Source organism: Anguilla anguilla, chromosome 3 (genome assembly GCF_013347855.1).
Source record: "Anguilla anguilla isolate fAngAng1 chromosome 3, fAngAng1.pri, whole genome shotgun sequence".
Taxonomy (NCBI): Eukaryota; Metazoa; Chordata; class Actinopteri; order Anguilliformes; family Anguillidae; genus Anguilla; species Anguilla anguilla.
In genome coordinates, this window is record NC_049203.1 from 4,047,415 (window position 1) to 4,065,067 (window position 17,653).

Sequence of the window (17,653 nt, forward strand, 5' to 3'; positions counted from 1 at the left end):
TCGACACCTCGTGACATGCCGGAAGTTCAATAGTAAAAGGAGGGTGGAGCTTAGCCACAGCAAAATGGCGACCGGAGTTGGGAGTGAGTATTGTTCTTTGTCGGGGAGCTGAAATAACGGTCAACCAGCTTGAACTGAAAATATTACTCATATTTGCCGAAAAGCAATCGGTGTTGCGTGTCGTTTATTCGTTTTGGGTGTGATAAATATTACAGGTGTCCTTGAGATAATGAGTAATTTTGTTAAATTGCAGGCTGCTAGCTAGCTACTGACCGAGACGCGGAAAATCTAGCCACCTAGCTAAGTAGTTAATTTGTTGTTGACATTGTCAGCCGTCTGGCTCTATAACTCAGTTATTTGTGCCTGATATTATATTAGCTATTTTCAGACGCCAGTTGCCACCTGGGTAACGTTAATATCCATACCGGTATTTCTCATTGGCCCAGTTACCATGACCTACATAAACTAGCCCGTTGGTGAAAGCAACACGAAGGCTGCTAGCCAGCTGCGAGCCCACACGGCCTGGCTGATTATTTACGTTAAGTGGGTGATGTATAGTCCTTAGGGGTGCTCAGCGATTCATTTTTTTCCGGTGAAAAAACAATTGCAAAAAAGCAATTAACTAGCGTTATCACGTTAGTTAGTTGCTGTTTCTTTTAATCGGAACGATATTCGTGTGGGATCGGTGTCGCCGTACCCATCTTTTTTATTCTCAGCCGCCTTCACGCTGCTTTCCTCTCTTCTGCAGAACACAAGGTGCTCTCTCTCGGGCCCACGGAGCCATGGTCGGTCCGGGAGAAGCTGTGTTTGGCGTCTTCCGTCATGAGAAGCGGAGACCAGAATTGGTACGGTGCCCCATGCATGCTGAAGATTCGTCCTGTCCTTTTTAATATCGGCGCATCCCAGTGCTGTGTCTCTGGCCTGTAGTCTTGTTTGTTTGGACATGTCTTTGTGCACAAATCAAAGATAATTTCATCTGGCAGTTTCATACTCCGTGGTTTTTTTTTTAGTCATATGGGGTGGCTTTGTTAACATGTCTTTAAATTATAATGGCATCTTAAATTAGGGCGACTGTGATTTTTAAATTGTTTTGCTAGTTCCTGTGTTTGTTGTTCTATTTTGTGTATTTTTGAGTATCTGTCTGCAACTAAATTGCCCCTGCCTAGCAGTAAAGGTCTGTTGTTGACTTGCTCGGTTGGTTTGTCGCTCTCTCAGTCTCTTTCCACGTCTGTCTCTTTGTTTTCCCGTGCTTTCTTCTGACCTGTGCGAGCTGAGAGAACATTAAAAAGGTGATTTTGTTTCTTTGTCCGGCAGGGTATCCGTCAGCCGAGCTATAAAGCCATTTTCGGAACCGGGACGACCCCCGGACTGGTTCTCTCAGAAGGTAACCATAAAAACCCAACCCAATCTATGTACGATGGAGGCATATAGACTGTCACAGGTCTGTGCCTTCGTTCCAGGACCCAGACGAGCTGGCTGCAGGGGATTAAATAAGTCAGCTAGGCTGGTTCTCTGCTGGAAAGTGCACTTGTTACAAGCACGCGACCCGTGTAGCGTTCAGGGTCCCTGAACGGGCTTGGGAAAGACTAAACCTGAGCTTCCTAGTTGAAGCCGGACTGCGCGTTTCTGGTCCAAATGAATGTTTGACATCCACAAGGATTGTCAGGCAGTTGTCACTTTAACACAGGAACTGAGCCTACCAATCCCTCCCTGTAATGTGTGGTTTTGGGGAAATGCCTTATGGGTAAAATGGGTTTAAATTGCTCCCTCACCTCCTCCTCACTCCTCTACCTCCCACAGCACTGCGCCTCCCAGTATTCAGAGCTCCTGGAGACTACAGAGGCCCCAAAGTGAGTAACCGCTCCTCAGTCTCATCACTGTCTGGCTCATATTGTGTGTCTCCAAGGCTCTATTGTTTCCACCAGGAGGATATGTGCTCCTATGCTGAAAAATGTAGGAACACACTAATGCATCCCAGTTAGTAGAGGTGCCCTTAAATTATGATCTCTGTCACTGCCTGGAGAGAGCATTCTGGGTAAAATTCTGCTTGGGGTTGTGAGTAGTTGAAGTGGTGGCATTGTGGCCACATGACCTTGGTGTCAGACGATGGCCGTGATGTCATGGTGGCGTGGTGTCATGTGACAGGCGGAAGCGGGGGGAGAAGGGGGAGGTGGTGGAGACGGTGGAGGACGTGATCGTACGCAGGCTGACGGCCGAGCGCATCGAGGAGCTGAAGAGGCTGCTCAGAGACACGCAGGAGAAGTACAGGTACAGAGCCGCCGGACCCCACTGTCCCGAATCCCCTGCACTCTGCTGTCCCGAACCCCTGCACCCCTACACCCCGCTGTCCTGAACCCCCCGAACCCCTGCACCCTGCTGTCCCGAACCCCTGCACCCCACTGTCCCGAATCCCCCGAACCCCTGCACCCCGCTGTCCTGAACCCCTGCACCCCACTGTCCAAAACCCTCACCACTGTCACTTCCTGTGTCCACAGGAAGCTGAAGAAGGAGGCGGAGCTTATCCAGGCTGGACATCTGGACACAAAACTGGAGGAGCTGTGGGGAGAGATTGTGCAGTAAGAGCCATCTGTCTGTATCCTGGCGACCAGACTGCTGTCTGTCTGTCTGTCTTAACTGGCAGTTAATTTATTGTATCATATCTGAGTTTCTATTGGTTTATGTTAGGATGTATTGGCGTGAGGTGTGTGTGTGTGTGTGTGTATGTGCGTGTGCATCTGTGTGTCTGCGCCTATTTATGGTTTATTTCTTTTACTCGATTGGCAGAAAGAAGAAACAGGAAGAGGACGAGGCAGAACAGAAGAGGAAGGCCACTGATGCTGCGTATCAGGGTACAGTCCACCAGTTCCCTTTAGTCCATGTTCACAGATAAACCCTCAGGCCTGTATTCACTGAGTATCTCAGAGTGGGAGTGCTGATCTAGGATCAGTTCATTCTTTTAGCTCATGGTGGATAAGGGCCGGATGTGTACAAGGGAAGCCTGATTCTAGATAAACTCTCCTACCCATGTAACAGGTGCTTTGTGAATACAGGTCTTTTCAGCAACACGGTCATAACCTAAATCATAAACACTGCGTAACTGCCATCGGGGGAAAACGTGATTAAACAAGGTAATAGTCCGTCGTTAGGTCTGTATTTAACAGCCTACTCCGGATTCTGATTATGACGTGGTAAAATCTGCTGTTTAAAAAGCTTGTGAACTTGTCCCAGAGGTTTACTGGCAGACGTTTAGATGTTTTTGGAGACAAGGTGAGCAAACACATGAGGAATTAGCTCAGGATAAGGAGTGCTTATTTGATGGGTGGTGTTGCATAGGTAGACTGGGGTGGTGTTGCATAGGTAGACTGGGGTGGTGTTGCATAGGTAGACTGGGTTGGTGTTGCATAGGTAGACTGGGGTGGTGTTGCATAGGTAGACTGGGTTGGTGTTGCATAGGTAGACTGGGGTGGTGTTGCATAGGTAGACTGGGGTGGTGTTGCATAGGTAGACTGGGGTGGTGTTGCATAGGTAGACTGGGGTGGTGTTGCATAGGTAGACTGGGGTGGTGTTGCATAGGTAGACTGGGGTGGTGTTGCATAGGTAGACTGGGGTGGTGTTGCATAGGTAGACTGGGGTGCGTCCCGCTTGTTGACTCCTTTCCCGGCTGTTTTTTGGGGCGAGCCCTGGGACACTAAACTGTCCCTCCTCTTCCTCAGTTCGGCAGGCGGTGAAGAACACCCCGAAACGGGCGACCAGCGTGGCCGTGCGCTCCCCGCTGGGCGGCGCCTCGCCCGGTTTGGAGTCGCCCGTGCCGGACCCGCCCCCGCCCCCGCCCCCGCCCCCGGTCCCGCCCACGCCCACGGCCCTGCCCACACCGGACGAACCCTGCGCCACGCCCACCGTAAGCGCCCGGGCACCTCGGCGTGCCGCTCCGCCTCCTCCCTCTAACACACACAGCTCCGGAAAAAACAGGCCACCCCATATTTTCTGAAAAAGAATCAGGGGTTACTCCACCAACTACTGACTGTTGAGCCCTTCCTTTTGTTCAGGAAGGGCTCAACAATCAGTAGCTGGTGGAGTAACCCCTGATTCTTTTTGGGAATTGTTATTTTTAACAATTCCCAATTCCCATTGTTATTTTTATAATTTATTTATGGGCATAAACTTGTTTGGTTTGTATTATTCGATGTGTAAAACCACCTAGCATTTTGAGTAGTTGTTATTTTCTGCAAATTAATTTTCTGAATGACTATGTTTTTATTTGGAATTAAACTCAAGTGTGGTTATTTTTCACGAAAGAATTTCCAAAGTTTCTTTACAGACACATGAACTGTGGAACTGTGCATTTCTTTTTCCAGAGCTGTTCACTGATAAAAACACTCTACAAAGGTGGCCCACACAAGCTTTGACGATCCTCTCTCTCACTCCTTCCTTCTTTCTGCATCCCTCTCTCCGCCCCTCCCCCTCCTCCCAGCCCCCCCAGCCCCAGCCCCAGCCCCAGCCCCAGCCCCAGCCCCAGCCCCAGCCCCCGCCCCCGCCCCCAGGCCCTGCCGTTTTCATCCCCCTGGCCGAGTCGTCGGGGCCTGCCGTGGCGGAGGCCAGCCCTAGGCCTCTCCAGGAGGACTCCCCGCAGAAGAAGCTCCTGAGCCAGAAGGCCACGCCGCCGGCCTCCCCCCTGCTGTCGGAGCTGCTGAAGAAGGGCAGCCTGCTAGCCGCTAGCCCCCGCCTGGTCAGAGCGCAACCCTCGTCTACACCTCCTCCCTTTTTGCTGGTTTATGGGTGCTCCTGGGAGCACTGTTGTCCCCACAGCGAGATGGTCACGGGTTCGAATCCCGGCCCGGGGCCTTTCGGTGTGGAGTTTGCATGTGCTGTCCTGACGCCTCTCTGCCCTTGCAGGTGGGGGATGGGGACATACCTGCAGGCCTGTCTAATGGAGCCTCCGCCATCTCTGCCGGACAGGCCACCACAGGTAACCACGCTACACCCCTCACGTCTGTGTGTGCATGGGGGAGAACCTCGGCCCTGTATCGGCGTACTGGTCACCCGGTACAGCGGTGAAAGGGTAGTGATTTGGTATGTTGTTGGGTCTGTATGGAATGTGCATTTCCAAATGGCAAGCTGCAGAGAAGAGATGAGTTTTGTTTCTTTGTGGTAGCCTCTACCTTTCTTGATTACAAATACTGTAGCCCTTTCAAATGCATGCACACACACACACACGTAATCACACACTAGACACAGTTTCTTCCTGCCAGTGTGTGTATGTGCGGCCGTGATGGAGAGATGTCAGTGCTGAATTAGCCATCACGTCTCACTGTGCATGCTTATGCTGCTGTAGTAACGTCTGCTTCCAGCTCAAGGCCTTGTCGCTCTCTGTCATGTCTGTCCATCCTTCGTCTGTCTGTCCGTCCATCCGTTCGTCTGTCCGTCTGTCTGTGTGCCAGGTGCTCCCACGCTGTCTCGTCTGCTGGAGGCCAGCCCCGCCCAGTTCCCTGCCCCTCTGGGCCCAATGGTTGCCCCTGAGCTCCCCAATGCCCACCCCCCTCCTGCACCTGTCCCTGCATCGGACAGCACCACCTCGCTCAGCACAGGTCTCTGTCTCTCTCTCTCGCTCTCACTCGCTCTCTATCTCTCTCTCTGTCCCCCTTTCTCTCTCTCTGTCTCTCTCTCTCTCTCTGTCCCCCTCACTCGCTCTCTATCTCTCTCTCTGTCCCCCTTTCTCTCTCTCTCTCTCTCTGTTTCTCCCTCTCTCTCTGTCTCTCTTGCTCTCTCTGTCCCCCTTTCTCTCTCTCTCTCTGTCCCCCTTTCTCTCTCTCTCTCTCTCACTCGCTCTCTATCTCTCTCTCTGTCCCCCTTTCTCTCTCTCTGTCTCTCTCTCTCTCTCTGTCCCCCTCACTCGCTCTCTATCTCTCTCTCTGTCCCCCTTTCTCTCTCTCTCTCTCTCTGTTTCTCCCTCTCTCTCTGTCTCTCTTGCTCTCTCTGTCCCCCTTTCTCTCTCTCTCTCTGTCCCCCTTTCTCTCTCTCTCTCTCTCTTGCTCTCTCTCTCTCTGTCCTTTTTTCCTTTCCCACCCTCTTCTTTCCTCCTCTCTGTCCTTTGCACGCAACCTTTTTTATCCTGTCTCCTCTCTCTCTCTCTCTCTCTCTTCTTTTATTGCGCTTTTCGTTTCTTTCTCTCCGTCTCGTGTGCTCTCCCTCCTTTCTCCCTCCCTCTCTGTCGCTCGGTTTTGGGAACCTCTCTCGCGCCGGAGTCCGCGGCTCCGGTGCCTTCGGCTGACCCGCCCGGCGTTACCGTGCCGCGCCCCAGCGTCTCGCCGTCTGTCCAGAGTAAAATCGACCGCGGCGTCGTTTTAGCCCTTCCCTCTGAAACGGTCTGAACTGAGAATAACGGAAGAGCGAGACCGAACAGAGCTGCTATTAAGCCCGGGGGTGAAAGAGGAAGGAAGTCGATGTTCTCGTCGATAGCGCTGATGACGCGAGGTTGTTAGTTAATGTTTGCTTCATCCCTCATTCTGTTCGCTCAATAGCACTAATGCCACCGCTAGAGTTCTGCTGAACTACTGCCTGCTATAAAGAACTGGAAACTTATGCGTGTGTATTTGTGTGTGTGTGTGCGTGCGTGTGTGTGTGTTTGTGTGTGTGGATTTTTGTATTTGTGTGTGTGTGCGCGTGTGTGCACATGCGTTTTTGTGTGTGTGCGCACGTGTATGTGTATTTGTGCGTGTGTGTGTGTGTGTGTGTGCGTACGTGCGCACGTGTATGTGTATTTGTGTCTGTGTCTGTGTGTGTGTGTATGTGTGTGTGTGTGTGTGTACAGGGGAAGACCCAGGCATTAGTGCGGAGGCCGTGGTGAGCCCTTCTGCAGCGGAGGCGAAGGCTGCGGAGTTGGGTGAGGAGGACCTGGTGGCCGTGTCCTACATTGGGGACGAGCTGGACCTGGAGACCGTGGGGGACATCATTGCCATCATAGAGGAGAAGGTACCCACAAAGCAGTTTGTCCCCACAAGGCAGTTTGTCCCCACAAAGCAGGTTTATTACAACAGCGATCCCACAGTGACACCTTTTACCACATGATCTGGTCCATTGAACGTTGATTTGTCCAAGGTTGAATCACAAAGGTTTTTCACAACAAGGAGGCCCCACAATGGCACGTTCTCCTGCAAGGCTTTTAGTGATGGCACATCGGTTTGTCCCCGCCAAGCTGGTTTATGACAACGTTGAGGCTGCATTACCACTGAGTCTGAACGATTGAGCATTGGTTGATGGATGCAGGTTACCACTCGTTTTTAACGATCAAACTTTTGCGCAACGCTTCTGCGTTTCCTCTACATAAATTTGTCTGTTTGGCCTGCACTGGTTTCAAAAGGTTACGTGCCAGTCTGACCCTCTGGACTGGTGAAAGAAAGCTTTCTCATTTTAGGATGCTATTAGACAATTGGAATCGGGGTGTAAACGTTAAGGGAAAATGGGGGGGGGGGGGGGCGGAGGGGGAATATTCAGTTCAGATGCCAAATTTAATTAGTCTTAAATGCCATACACGGAACAAGAAAGGTTGGCGATGTTTGTGCTGATGATCCGCTCAGGCGGATGTGCAAAGGGTGAGCAAACCTTCCGGAGCTTAACGGAGTGAACAGGTCCAGTGGGAAAGCCTCCAGTTATAGACGCCGTGTGTTTCGCACATCTTTTATTTTCCCACAGTGGCCTTTGATGGGCTAAACTGTAAACACCTCCCTTGGCTTGGTGTGAGTTAAAATCAGAGATGTTACTTATTTTTCCTCTTGTTCGTAAGAACCGGGCACAATTATACTTAAGGATGCACTGGTTCCGTCGCCGCGGGTCAGATACGAATGCGCTGCTTCATATCCCGCTTAAGACTGGCCTGAAACGGACCAGCAACATTCTTGTTACTCTCCGTTCGCAAACGGGGCTATGTTGTCATCAGAGATGTATCTGATCTGTCGCCGGACTGTCAATATTCCAATGGGAGCATCAGAATACTCACAAATGAGCGGAACAACACATCAAATATATCCATGACCACAGCAAGTAAGCGTAACAGTTACTAGGTTTTACTCTCGTAATGATCTGACTCCAAATGAATTTATAATTTAAAATTTGGTTTTAACTATACGTGGAGCTTGGAGTGGTTACACTCGACTCTGTCTTGTGCCATCATTCCTCAATATATGCTCCCGGGATTAGCACTATTGCTAAATCTCAGTTCGGTGAAGCCTACAGAGGGTAGGAGGCTGACCACCATCATACATGCCTTCCTTTGTGCATAGATAGTTATGAGCCCAGGACAGTGTGCATTTATCGGGCTCCTTAAGGCGAATTTGACAAGAACCGGCGTGCAACGCCCATGGGTCCTCTTAAGCCAAAACTCCAGAACCAATACAACACCAATCCCGTTAGCGGGCAGATCGTGGTCGCCTATCTAACTTGAGGACCTCACTAAAGACTTTCGCTGTACTAGACCCCTGATCAGTAGGTCTTAGTCAGAATTGTCCCCCTGAGTATTTAATCAGAATTTCGGCTGAAAAGAATATAAAATGGATTAGAGTCAGGAAGACCACGCAAGTTAAAAATAAGAAGAATTTATTAACAGGCAGGTAGGTCATTAGCTTCAAATTCAGTCAATTATAAAATACGGAAGGTTTAAAAACATAAATACAGAGTAAAAAGTTCTTACCCAGCCTGTTCAGCTACACACGGAACACAGAGTATGCGCAGTGTGGGAAGTCGATTGCGATCTTCCCCGACAGGGTTGTCTCCCTTCCTTTTAAGCCAAATCCCGCGTTTGATCTAGGCGGCATTGTCATAAATTAACCTGGACCAATGATAAAATCTGGAATTTAGGCCCCCAGCGTTTGGAGGCTGTTGTCAAAACAATTAGTGGGGAGATTGGGAAAGGGAGATGATTACCAGAGGGGACGTTCCATTGTGATAGTTTTTCCCTTTGTGATAGAGTTTCTGAAACTGTTTTATTAAATTTATTTGGTATGAAACATATTTCATTCAATTTCTTGATTTTCCCTGAATACGTCCATACCAAACATGTCAAGGGGATGTAATATTATGGTGCAGTTGAAAATGAAAATACCCTTTTGTTGAACCATTTTACATGTAATCCAAGTTATTACTACGTAAGGCATAATACAGCAATATAATGAAAACATGTGCATGGTTTGTAAGGTTTTACAGGGTTTGTGAATATGATAAACAGATGGTTTAGAGTCAAGATCCAGAAAAGAAATAAAAAGTGTAATGACAGAGGGGCCCACATAAGGGCACTGTGGTACTTGTCAAGAGCAGTTGCCCCACCATTTTGCCAGAGGCCTGATGATCTTTTCACCCTTAATGGCCCCAACACACACCCACAACCATAGACAAAGAGACCAGTTCCCCTTATCTCAGTCTTGTCCAGATGGTAACATTCCAGAGAGCCAATGGCCTGCTCATCCAGAGGAAGTCCGAGTAACCTATTGTTTTATCACAAGGCTCTCGGGTCCTTTGAAGTACAGGATGAGTCCCAGCCCCCAGGCTCGTTCAAATGCCAGCCTTTTCTGGGTCCCAGTTTACTTTAGTGCTTTAATGGTGTTGCACATAAACTCGTTGGTCTTGTTAGCCAAGTCTGGCACTGTCGCCCAGGTAACACGAGCACGTGCACTAATGTCTTGTGTTGTTAGCCCCTCTGCATTTGAGCATCTTCCAAGTGAATCTTGTGCGCCCTCAGGTTTGACTGAATGATGTCACTCCGAATGGAAATATCCCCCACCTCCCCCCCCCCCCCCCCGCCGGGTCTCGTTCCCTCTCTCCCTGTCGTTCATCCTCCTCACTCTCTCGCTCTCTCGTTTCTCTCGCAGGTGGACGACTGCCCCGAGGCTCTGGACGCCGCGGCGGTGGAGGCGGCCCTCTCCCTCTGCGAGGACGCCGCGGCCGGCCACGCCCTCTCCGGACCCTGGGAGTCCGCCGACGCCTCTGGCCCCGCCCCCGGCCCCTTAGACCCCGCCCCCAACGCCATGGACCTGCCCGCAGACTCCCTGGAGCCCTCCTCCGCGCACGCAGACCTGGAGATGAAGGAGCCGGGAGAGGACGAGGAGGGCGGGGGCAACGGGGGGATGGTGGAGGGCGTGGCTGGGGCAGGCTCCGCCCCCTCGCCTCCCGTCGCCTCTGACGACGCTCAGATCGAGGGAGGGGGTGTCCAGGCCCAGAACCAGGGCGTGGCCGACGGGGAGGAGGGAGGGCCTGATGAAGCCACGCCCACTCCGTCTGTGAAGTGTGAGAGTGAGGAGTGGACCCAGCCCGGCGTGGACCTTCCCTGTGCAGGTGCGTACAGCATGCTCACGCACACTCTCTCACACACACATATGCACACGCATACACCTACACTCACACACACATACCACACACATACTTACACACACACGTCTTCCTCTGCTGGCCTGCTGGTCACTGTTTCACTGTTTTCTCTCTCTGTCCCACAGACTCTGAGGACAGCTCCGCCTCGGGGAAAGACTCCAGGGTGCGTTCTCTTTCTTAAACACGTGCGCTGAGACACACGTGCTCTGGGACAGATGCACTAAGATGCACGTGGGAATCACCAGTCTTGCGCAGGTGGGCCCCACGGTCTTGGATCGAATCCTGACCGTGCTGGTGCCGCCTGTGGCCAGTAGGGTGAGGTTTGATTGGCGGTATCTTTGCCCAGGGTTGCAGCTCAATGTTCTGTAGCGCCCCCCACTGGTTGATTGGCCACCTGCGCAGTTCCACCAGTTAAGCTGTACAGGAAGTGATTTTCTCTGGCTCATCTGTGTGTGAGCCTGACTGTATGGTATGGTAATGGGCCGTAGAATCACATGCTGCGGAACAGAGAACATGCCTGTCTGTGCTCTTTTGAACCAGGGGCGAAGGGTCCAGTAATGAGCCCTGATCTATGCGATTGGACATTCCAAACTGGGGAGGACGGGAGGGGGATAAAATAAAAAAAACACACGTAGAACCTGTAACACACCTTTACTGAAACGTGAAAATGGCTGCACTGGCCTTGTGAAGCAATAACGCATTCTTTTCCCTGTTCTCTCTCTTTTTCTTTCTCTTCTTCTTTTCTTCCCTCCTCCTCCTCCTCCTCTTCCCCTGGGTTCCTCCCCGGCCCCGCGCAGGAGGTGAAGGAGGAGGACGGAGGGAGCGACGCGGACGAGGGGAGCGTGTCGGAGATGAAGGAGAGCGGGGACGGGGAGGGGGATGGGGATGGGGAGGGGGAGGGGGACGGGCCTTACCTGTCGGAGCTGGAGCCGCCGGCCAGCGAGAGCGAGGACGGCTTCAGCCTCCCCACCCCCTCCCTGCAGCGCTACGCCACCGCCGACTCCGCCCCCAGCAGCCCCGCCTCCTCGCAGTTGTGAGTCTCGCGGCGTGAAGCTTGTGCTTCCTCATTCCGTTCCATTACATTACATTACATTACAGGCATTTGGCAGACGCTCTTATCCAGAGCGACGCGCAACAAAGTGTATAACCATAACCAGGAACAAGTATGACGAAACCCCTAGAGAGAAGTACCGGGTCCAAGTACAGGGAACAACCGCATAGTTCAACTTGGACCCTGATGGTTAAACTGATTAACACTAACAACGAGAACGGCAACAACGCAATCTATGGAGAAAAAAAAAAAAAAATACAAGTAGTCGTTAAGACAGTTGATGCGCCTAAGTCACCTTCCTGTGTGACTGGTGTGGTTATGACCATGAGCCTGGCCTGAAGAACGTGTTAATGACTGTTCTTCTTTCTCTCTCTGTTTTTTCACATTCTCTCTCTCTCTCTCTCTCTCTGTTTTTTCACATTCTCTCTCTCGTTCTTTTTTTTTTCCTCATTCTCTCTCCCCTCTTATTTTCTCTTTCTCTTGTCTCTCTCACTCACACACACACATTCGCACTCACACTCTCTTGGACACACACTCACACACTCACACACACACACACACACACACACACGCACACACGCTCTCAGCTCAATGTGCAGTGAGGACCAGGAAGCCATCCAGGCCCAGAAGATCTGGAAAAAAGCCATCATGCTCGTGTGGCGAGCGGCAGCCAATCACAGGTTTGAATTGCTTCAGCTAATATCCAATGACAGACCAGCACTGTGACAGATACCGTTATGAACTGGTCACCAGGCAGAAGCCACCATAGGGCCTGATTTACTATGACCTCTAGCACCTGAAGAACCTTTTGGGGCATGCAAAAATAGTAACACAACCAATGATATGTGCATAACATGGACTGACTGACTGATTGATTGATTGATCGATCAATCGATTGGCAGGTATGCCAGTGTGTTCCTGCAGCCTGTGTCGGACGACATCGCCCCTGGTTACCACAGCATTGTGCACAGGTGAGATCTCTACCTGTGCTGCTACCTGATTCGTCAGGCCCTCATTATTATTAGTGTGGTTGCCTTAGGCAATTTCCCATAGAGGATGAATGGGGAATGTGACGTCATACATACGTGAGAGATGAAGTTACAGCATTGGTCGGCTTTGCACACGTGATGCAGTAGGTTTTGACCTGCTTTATCTACTGGGGATTCAGAATCCAGATGCGGTGCATATCTCGCTTTTTGTCGTAATTACAGAAAACACACACTCGTAAACTTCAAATGATTTATACCACAATGTAGATAACACCTTGACGAAGACGTACATGCACGGATTGTGTTTTTCAAACGAGGTTTCCTGGCGACTTAGCCACCAGAATGGATATAGCTGAATGCGGAAGTGAACGCGATAAAAACGGTATTCCAAATGAAAAATTACAAATGAAAACGCTGTCAGCTAGGTATATCAACAAACATATGGCTTAGGCATACCCAGAAGTCCTCAATAATAATAGCATTTCACAAGATATTACGCAAAATCGTTGATAACGTTTCGTCAACGTTTCTTTGCTAGTGCTAACAACGAGTGCATGCATTGAATGCGACGATGAAAAAACTTTCGGTTGACCTATAAAACGATATTCCAAAACCAAAATTAGACGTGTTATACCTGGTTAGAAAGCTTATGCTCTCACCTACTGAATAAATGAATTCTCAAACAAGCCAGACTGTACTAAACAGGGCAACAATGCCGTCAACAACACGTGTGCAGCAGCTTCTGGTCCGGTCTTACTCCAGAAAAAGACGTCAGCTTGTAATACCACACATGTTGCTTTGGGTGTTCTCGAACTTTGGCGTACAAACTGGCTTGATCTACGCTTCATCGATCCAACAGGTGATAGAATAAGCTTTCTAACTATGTATAATATGTCAAATTTTACTTTTGTAACACTGTTTAATATCCCAGCGTATTGGAAACTTTGGTCTCATTAGAGCTGCATTACGCATTCAGTCTGTTGTAGCGGGGAAAGCAACGCTTTCTCACCCCAACGCGTTTGCTAAAGTACACAACTCCACTTGCATGTTGTTGATGCACCCCTTGCTGCAACAGAAGCTAGTAGTACTGGCTACCAGCCGATACTTATTCACAGAAGCTGTATTTAAAATGCAACTATTTTAACACACATTTCTCGCCTCATTTTCGTTCTTGGAAATTCGGCTCGGCTAACACGTAATAGGCTACTCTGTCTATGAGTTGGTCTCAGAGATAACAGATTAGACTCTGAATTACTGTTTTTAGTTGTGTGGTTAAAATGAGCTGAAATTCACGCGAAATCATACGTCAATCAAATTAATCTCCCTAGCCCCGTCTTGCTTTTTTTAAATGGTGCGATCACGCAGTGTAGACGTAGGGTTTTTCCAAGACCCTCTGAACATGCCAGCTAGCTTTATGATTCGCCGTCACTCGTCACCGCATACCGCGAGTAAAACACTGAGATAATTTAGCTCTGAATATGTGTGTCGCAAATAAACTCGATGCCGTGATGTTATAGCGCGTACACGATACTCTGTCTCTGCTTATACTACAGAAACTGTTCGCTCTGTTCAGCACAAAGTCGACTTTGCGTTGGCGGCAACCACACTTCACAATTTCAGCAGGAATTGTCTGGTTATTATTACTGTTTGATACAGTCTTACTGACCGTTTCTGCCTGGCACAGGCCAAGAGAAGGATGATAAAAGAGGCCCCAATTAAATCTGTTCTTGGTCTAATTTCCCTTTTTTCCCCTGTAATTCTTTGTCTCCTTCCACACTGTCCCTCGCCTGGCCCCCCCACCCCCCCCCCCCATGTCCTCCCTGCGCCCCGCCCCAGGCCCATGGACCTGTCCGTCATCAAGAAGAACATCGAGGCGGGGCTGATCCGCACCACGGCGGAGTTCCAGCGGGACATCATGCTGATGTTCCAGAACGCGGTGATGTACAACAGCTCGGACCACGACGTGTACCACATGGCCCTGGAGATGCAGCGCGACGTGCTGGAGCAGATCCAGCAGTTCCTGGCCACCCAGCTCATCATGCAGACGTCCGAGTCCGGCATCAGCGCCAAGAGCCTGCGGGGCAGAGAGTCCTCCCGCAAGGACTCCACCGACAAGGTGAGGGGGGGGGGCAGAGTGTCCACCTGCAAGGTGAGGGGGGGAGGGGAGTGTCCACCTGCAAGGTGAGGGTGGGGTAGGAGAGTGTCCACCTGCAAGGTGAGGGGGGTGGGGGTGGGTGCAGGTTGGGAGAGTGTCCACCTGCAAGGTGAGGGGGGTGGGGGTGGGTGCAGGTTGGGAGAGTGTCCACCTGCAAGGGGAGGGGGGTGGGGGTGGGTGCAGGTTGGGAGAGTGTCCACCTGCAAGGTGAGGGGGGTAGGGGTGGGTGCAGGTTGGGAGAGTGTCCACCAGCAATGTGGGGGGGGGGGAGGAGATGGGAGAGTGTGTCCATCAACAAGGTCGGGGGGGCGGGGGGGGGGGGGGGTTTCTATCTGCAAGGACTACACCAACGAGGTGAGGGACAGAGAGAGGGAATACACAGGGAGTGGAAGAGGCAGGGTTTGTACCTACAACCACAGTCAAGGCTTACATACAAGATTAGTTAGACTGTTTACATACAAGTTTAGTTAGACTGTTTACATACAAGTGTAGTAAAAGAGTTTACATAGAAGGTTAGTAAGAGAGTTTACATAAAAGTTTAGTAAGGAGTTTACAGGGTTATTAGGCCTAGCAGACAGGTGAGGGCCTGCTCTAGAAAGAAGCACAGAGCTACAGAAAGAGGGGAAATGATGAAGTTAAAGGAAGGAGAGGAAGGACAGTATGAACGAAGAAAAGAAGATGAAAAGTGAAAAGCCAGTTTTTCACCATGGAGGGTGGGATACTTCCCGACACTTGTGGAAGTATCACACAGTGGGCATGTTGCCTTATCGTGCACACACACTCTCGCTTTCTCACACACACACACACACACACACACAGGCTGCGGTTTAAGTGTGTGTGCGAGCATGTGCGAGCGTCGGTGTTTTCATACGCATGCAATCCATCACGTGCATGAACCGGTGTTTGGACGTGGGCTCTCCACTGCGTTTGTTTGTACCGTGTGCCTCACCGAGCCCCGTGCAGTCCTGGGTGCTTTCATTCAGCTCACTCTGCCACTGGGCCTGGCCACCGCCTCAGCCTGGGGCCTGCTGCTGACTGACCGACTGACTGACTGACTGGCTGATTGACTGGCTGTTTGGCTGACTGACTGACTGACTGACTGACTGACGGACTGACGGACTGACGGACTGACTGGCTGACTGGCTGATTGACTGGCTGTTTGGCTGACTGTCTGACTGACTGTCTGACTGACTGACTGGCTGGCTGATTGGCTGGCTGGCTGGCTGGATGACTGGCTGGCTGGCTGTCTGACTGATTGGCTGGCTGATTGGCTGGCTGGCTTGACTGGCTGGCTGATTGGCTGGCTGATTGGCTGGCTGGCTGTCTGACTGACTGACTGACTGGCTGATTAACTGGCTGTTTGAATGACTGACTGGCTCCCATCACCTCGGCCTGGGGCCTGCTCATACTGACTGACTCACTGACTGACTCACTGGGTTAGGGACATGGCTTCTGCTGTCCCCGTTGTTCTTTCAGTACGTACACACACACACACAGCAGTCCAGGAATAGACACGACTCACAACACAACCGCACACCTCATTCCAGTTGCGTTTGCCCTCACTCTCACAGTACTGACAGTCCCCTGTGTGTGGGAGTTTTTTCACTGTTTTCCATTCCACTGTCATTCCCTTCTCTGGTCCTCTTCCCCCTCTCATTTCACTGTGTGCATGCTCTGTCCCTCGGAAGCGTGTTTGTGTTCGCCCTGTCCATTTGAGCGTGTGCGTGTGCGTGTGTGTGTGTGTGTGTGTGTGTGTGTGTGTGTGTGTGTGTGTGTGTGTGTGTGTGTGACCCTTCTCTATGACCCTTTGTGTGTAGTTTTTTTCCTTGACTGTTTGGTGGGTGTTTGTGTTGCATGGGCGGGGGGTGTCTGTTTTTCTGTGTATGTAGCTGTCTGTGTATGTGTCGTTCTCTCTGAGTGTGTGTTTTCTGTGTGTGTGTGTGTATGTATATACCTGTGTGCGTGCGCGCACTTGCCCGTGCTTGTGTACCTGTGTGCGTGTACGTGTGCATGATGCGTGTGTGTGTGTATAGTGAGCGTGAGTGTGTGTGTATAGTGAGCGTGAGTGTGTGTGTGTGTAGTGAGTGTGAGTGAGTGTGTGTGTGTGTTTATAGTGAGTGTGTGTGTGTGTGTGTATAGTGAGTGTGAGTGAGTGTGTGTGTGTGTGTATAGTGAGTGTGTGTGCGTGTGTGTGTATAGTGAGCGTGAGTGTGTGCGTGTGTGTGTAGTTTCCTCTCTCTCTGACTGTATTGTTTGTCCTCTCACAGGACAGTGTCCCCATGGCCTCTCCTGCTTTCCTTCTCTCTCTCTTTGTAAGTATCCAGTCTGCAGGGCGACACACACTCACACACACACACACACACACACTTTACACATGCGGCCACACTTTCACACACACACACACACTGTACACACTCACGCGTACGCACACACACACTATACACACTCACACACACGACCACACACACACACACACTATACACACTCACACATACTCACACACACACATGGCCACACTCACGCTCACACACACACTCACAGACTGTACACACTCACATGCGTGCACACACACACACACACTGTACACACACATGCACACACTGTACACACACACACATACACACACACTATACGCTGTCCGTCACCATCACTACGCTGACTCACCTTCCCCATATGTACACACTGCCTGTACACTTTTCCTTTCTGTAACTTTCTTGCTCCCACACACACACACACACACACGCACCGCTGCGATACTTATGCTCACTCAAACACACTCCCTCGTCCACACACACACACACACACACACAGACACACAAAGAAACACAGATTGCATACACGTCTGCAGACTGTAAGCCTAATTAGCGTTCGATTTTTCCCCCGCTTGGTCTGTTCTCGTAAAGCTTCTGCTAAATGACGGAAGCGGCGCGGCCCAGAGAATGAGGCGCTGATTTGTCTGGTCTGTCCGCTTTCGGGACTTCGGTGCACCGCTGTTCGCGAGCCCGCGGTTGTGCATGCGTCGACTCTGTACAAATTAGTGCCGTTTAATAAAAGGGAGTGTGTGTGTGGGTGTGCGTGTGCTTGCACGTGTGTGCGTGTGTGCAC

At 50.8% G+C, this 17,653-nt stretch overlaps 1 protein-coding gene across 1 annotated transcript in view; it reads left to right on the forward strand.

The window, feature by feature from the left end:
- Positions 1-11: 11 nt before the first annotated feature.
- The window catches only part of LOC118222452 (bromodomain containing 8), a 24,236-nt gene continuing 6,594 nt past the window's right edge, over positions 12-17,653 (forward strand). Inside the window, exons 1-19 of the mRNA XM_035408057.1 lie at positions 12-83; positions 749-845; positions 1,315-1,384; positions 1,801-1,850; positions 2,146-2,268; positions 2,496-2,576; positions 2,785-2,849; positions 3,714-3,898; positions 4,520-4,726; positions 4,894-4,966; positions 5,439-5,585; positions 6,809-6,969; positions 9,858-10,320; positions 10,479-10,516; positions 11,151-11,386; positions 11,992-12,084; positions 12,307-12,375; positions 14,230-14,509; positions 16,816-16,860. Of these exons, the coding sequence (XP_035263948.1) occupies positions 65-83; positions 749-845; positions 1,315-1,384; positions 1,801-1,850; positions 2,146-2,268; positions 2,496-2,576; positions 2,785-2,849; positions 3,714-3,898; positions 4,520-4,726; positions 4,894-4,966; positions 5,439-5,585; positions 6,809-6,969; positions 9,858-10,320; positions 10,479-10,516; positions 11,151-11,386; positions 11,992-12,084; positions 12,307-12,375; positions 14,230-14,509; positions 16,816-16,860 (2,502 nt within the window). The 5' untranslated portion in view covers positions 12-64. The remainder of the gene's footprint in view (positions 84-748; positions 846-1,314; positions 1,385-1,800; positions 1,851-2,145; positions 2,269-2,495; positions 2,577-2,784; positions 2,850-3,713; positions 3,899-4,519; positions 4,727-4,893; positions 4,967-5,438; positions 5,586-6,808; positions 6,970-9,857; positions 10,321-10,478; positions 10,517-11,150; positions 11,387-11,991; positions 12,085-12,306; positions 12,376-14,229; positions 14,510-16,815; positions 16,861-17,653) is intronic.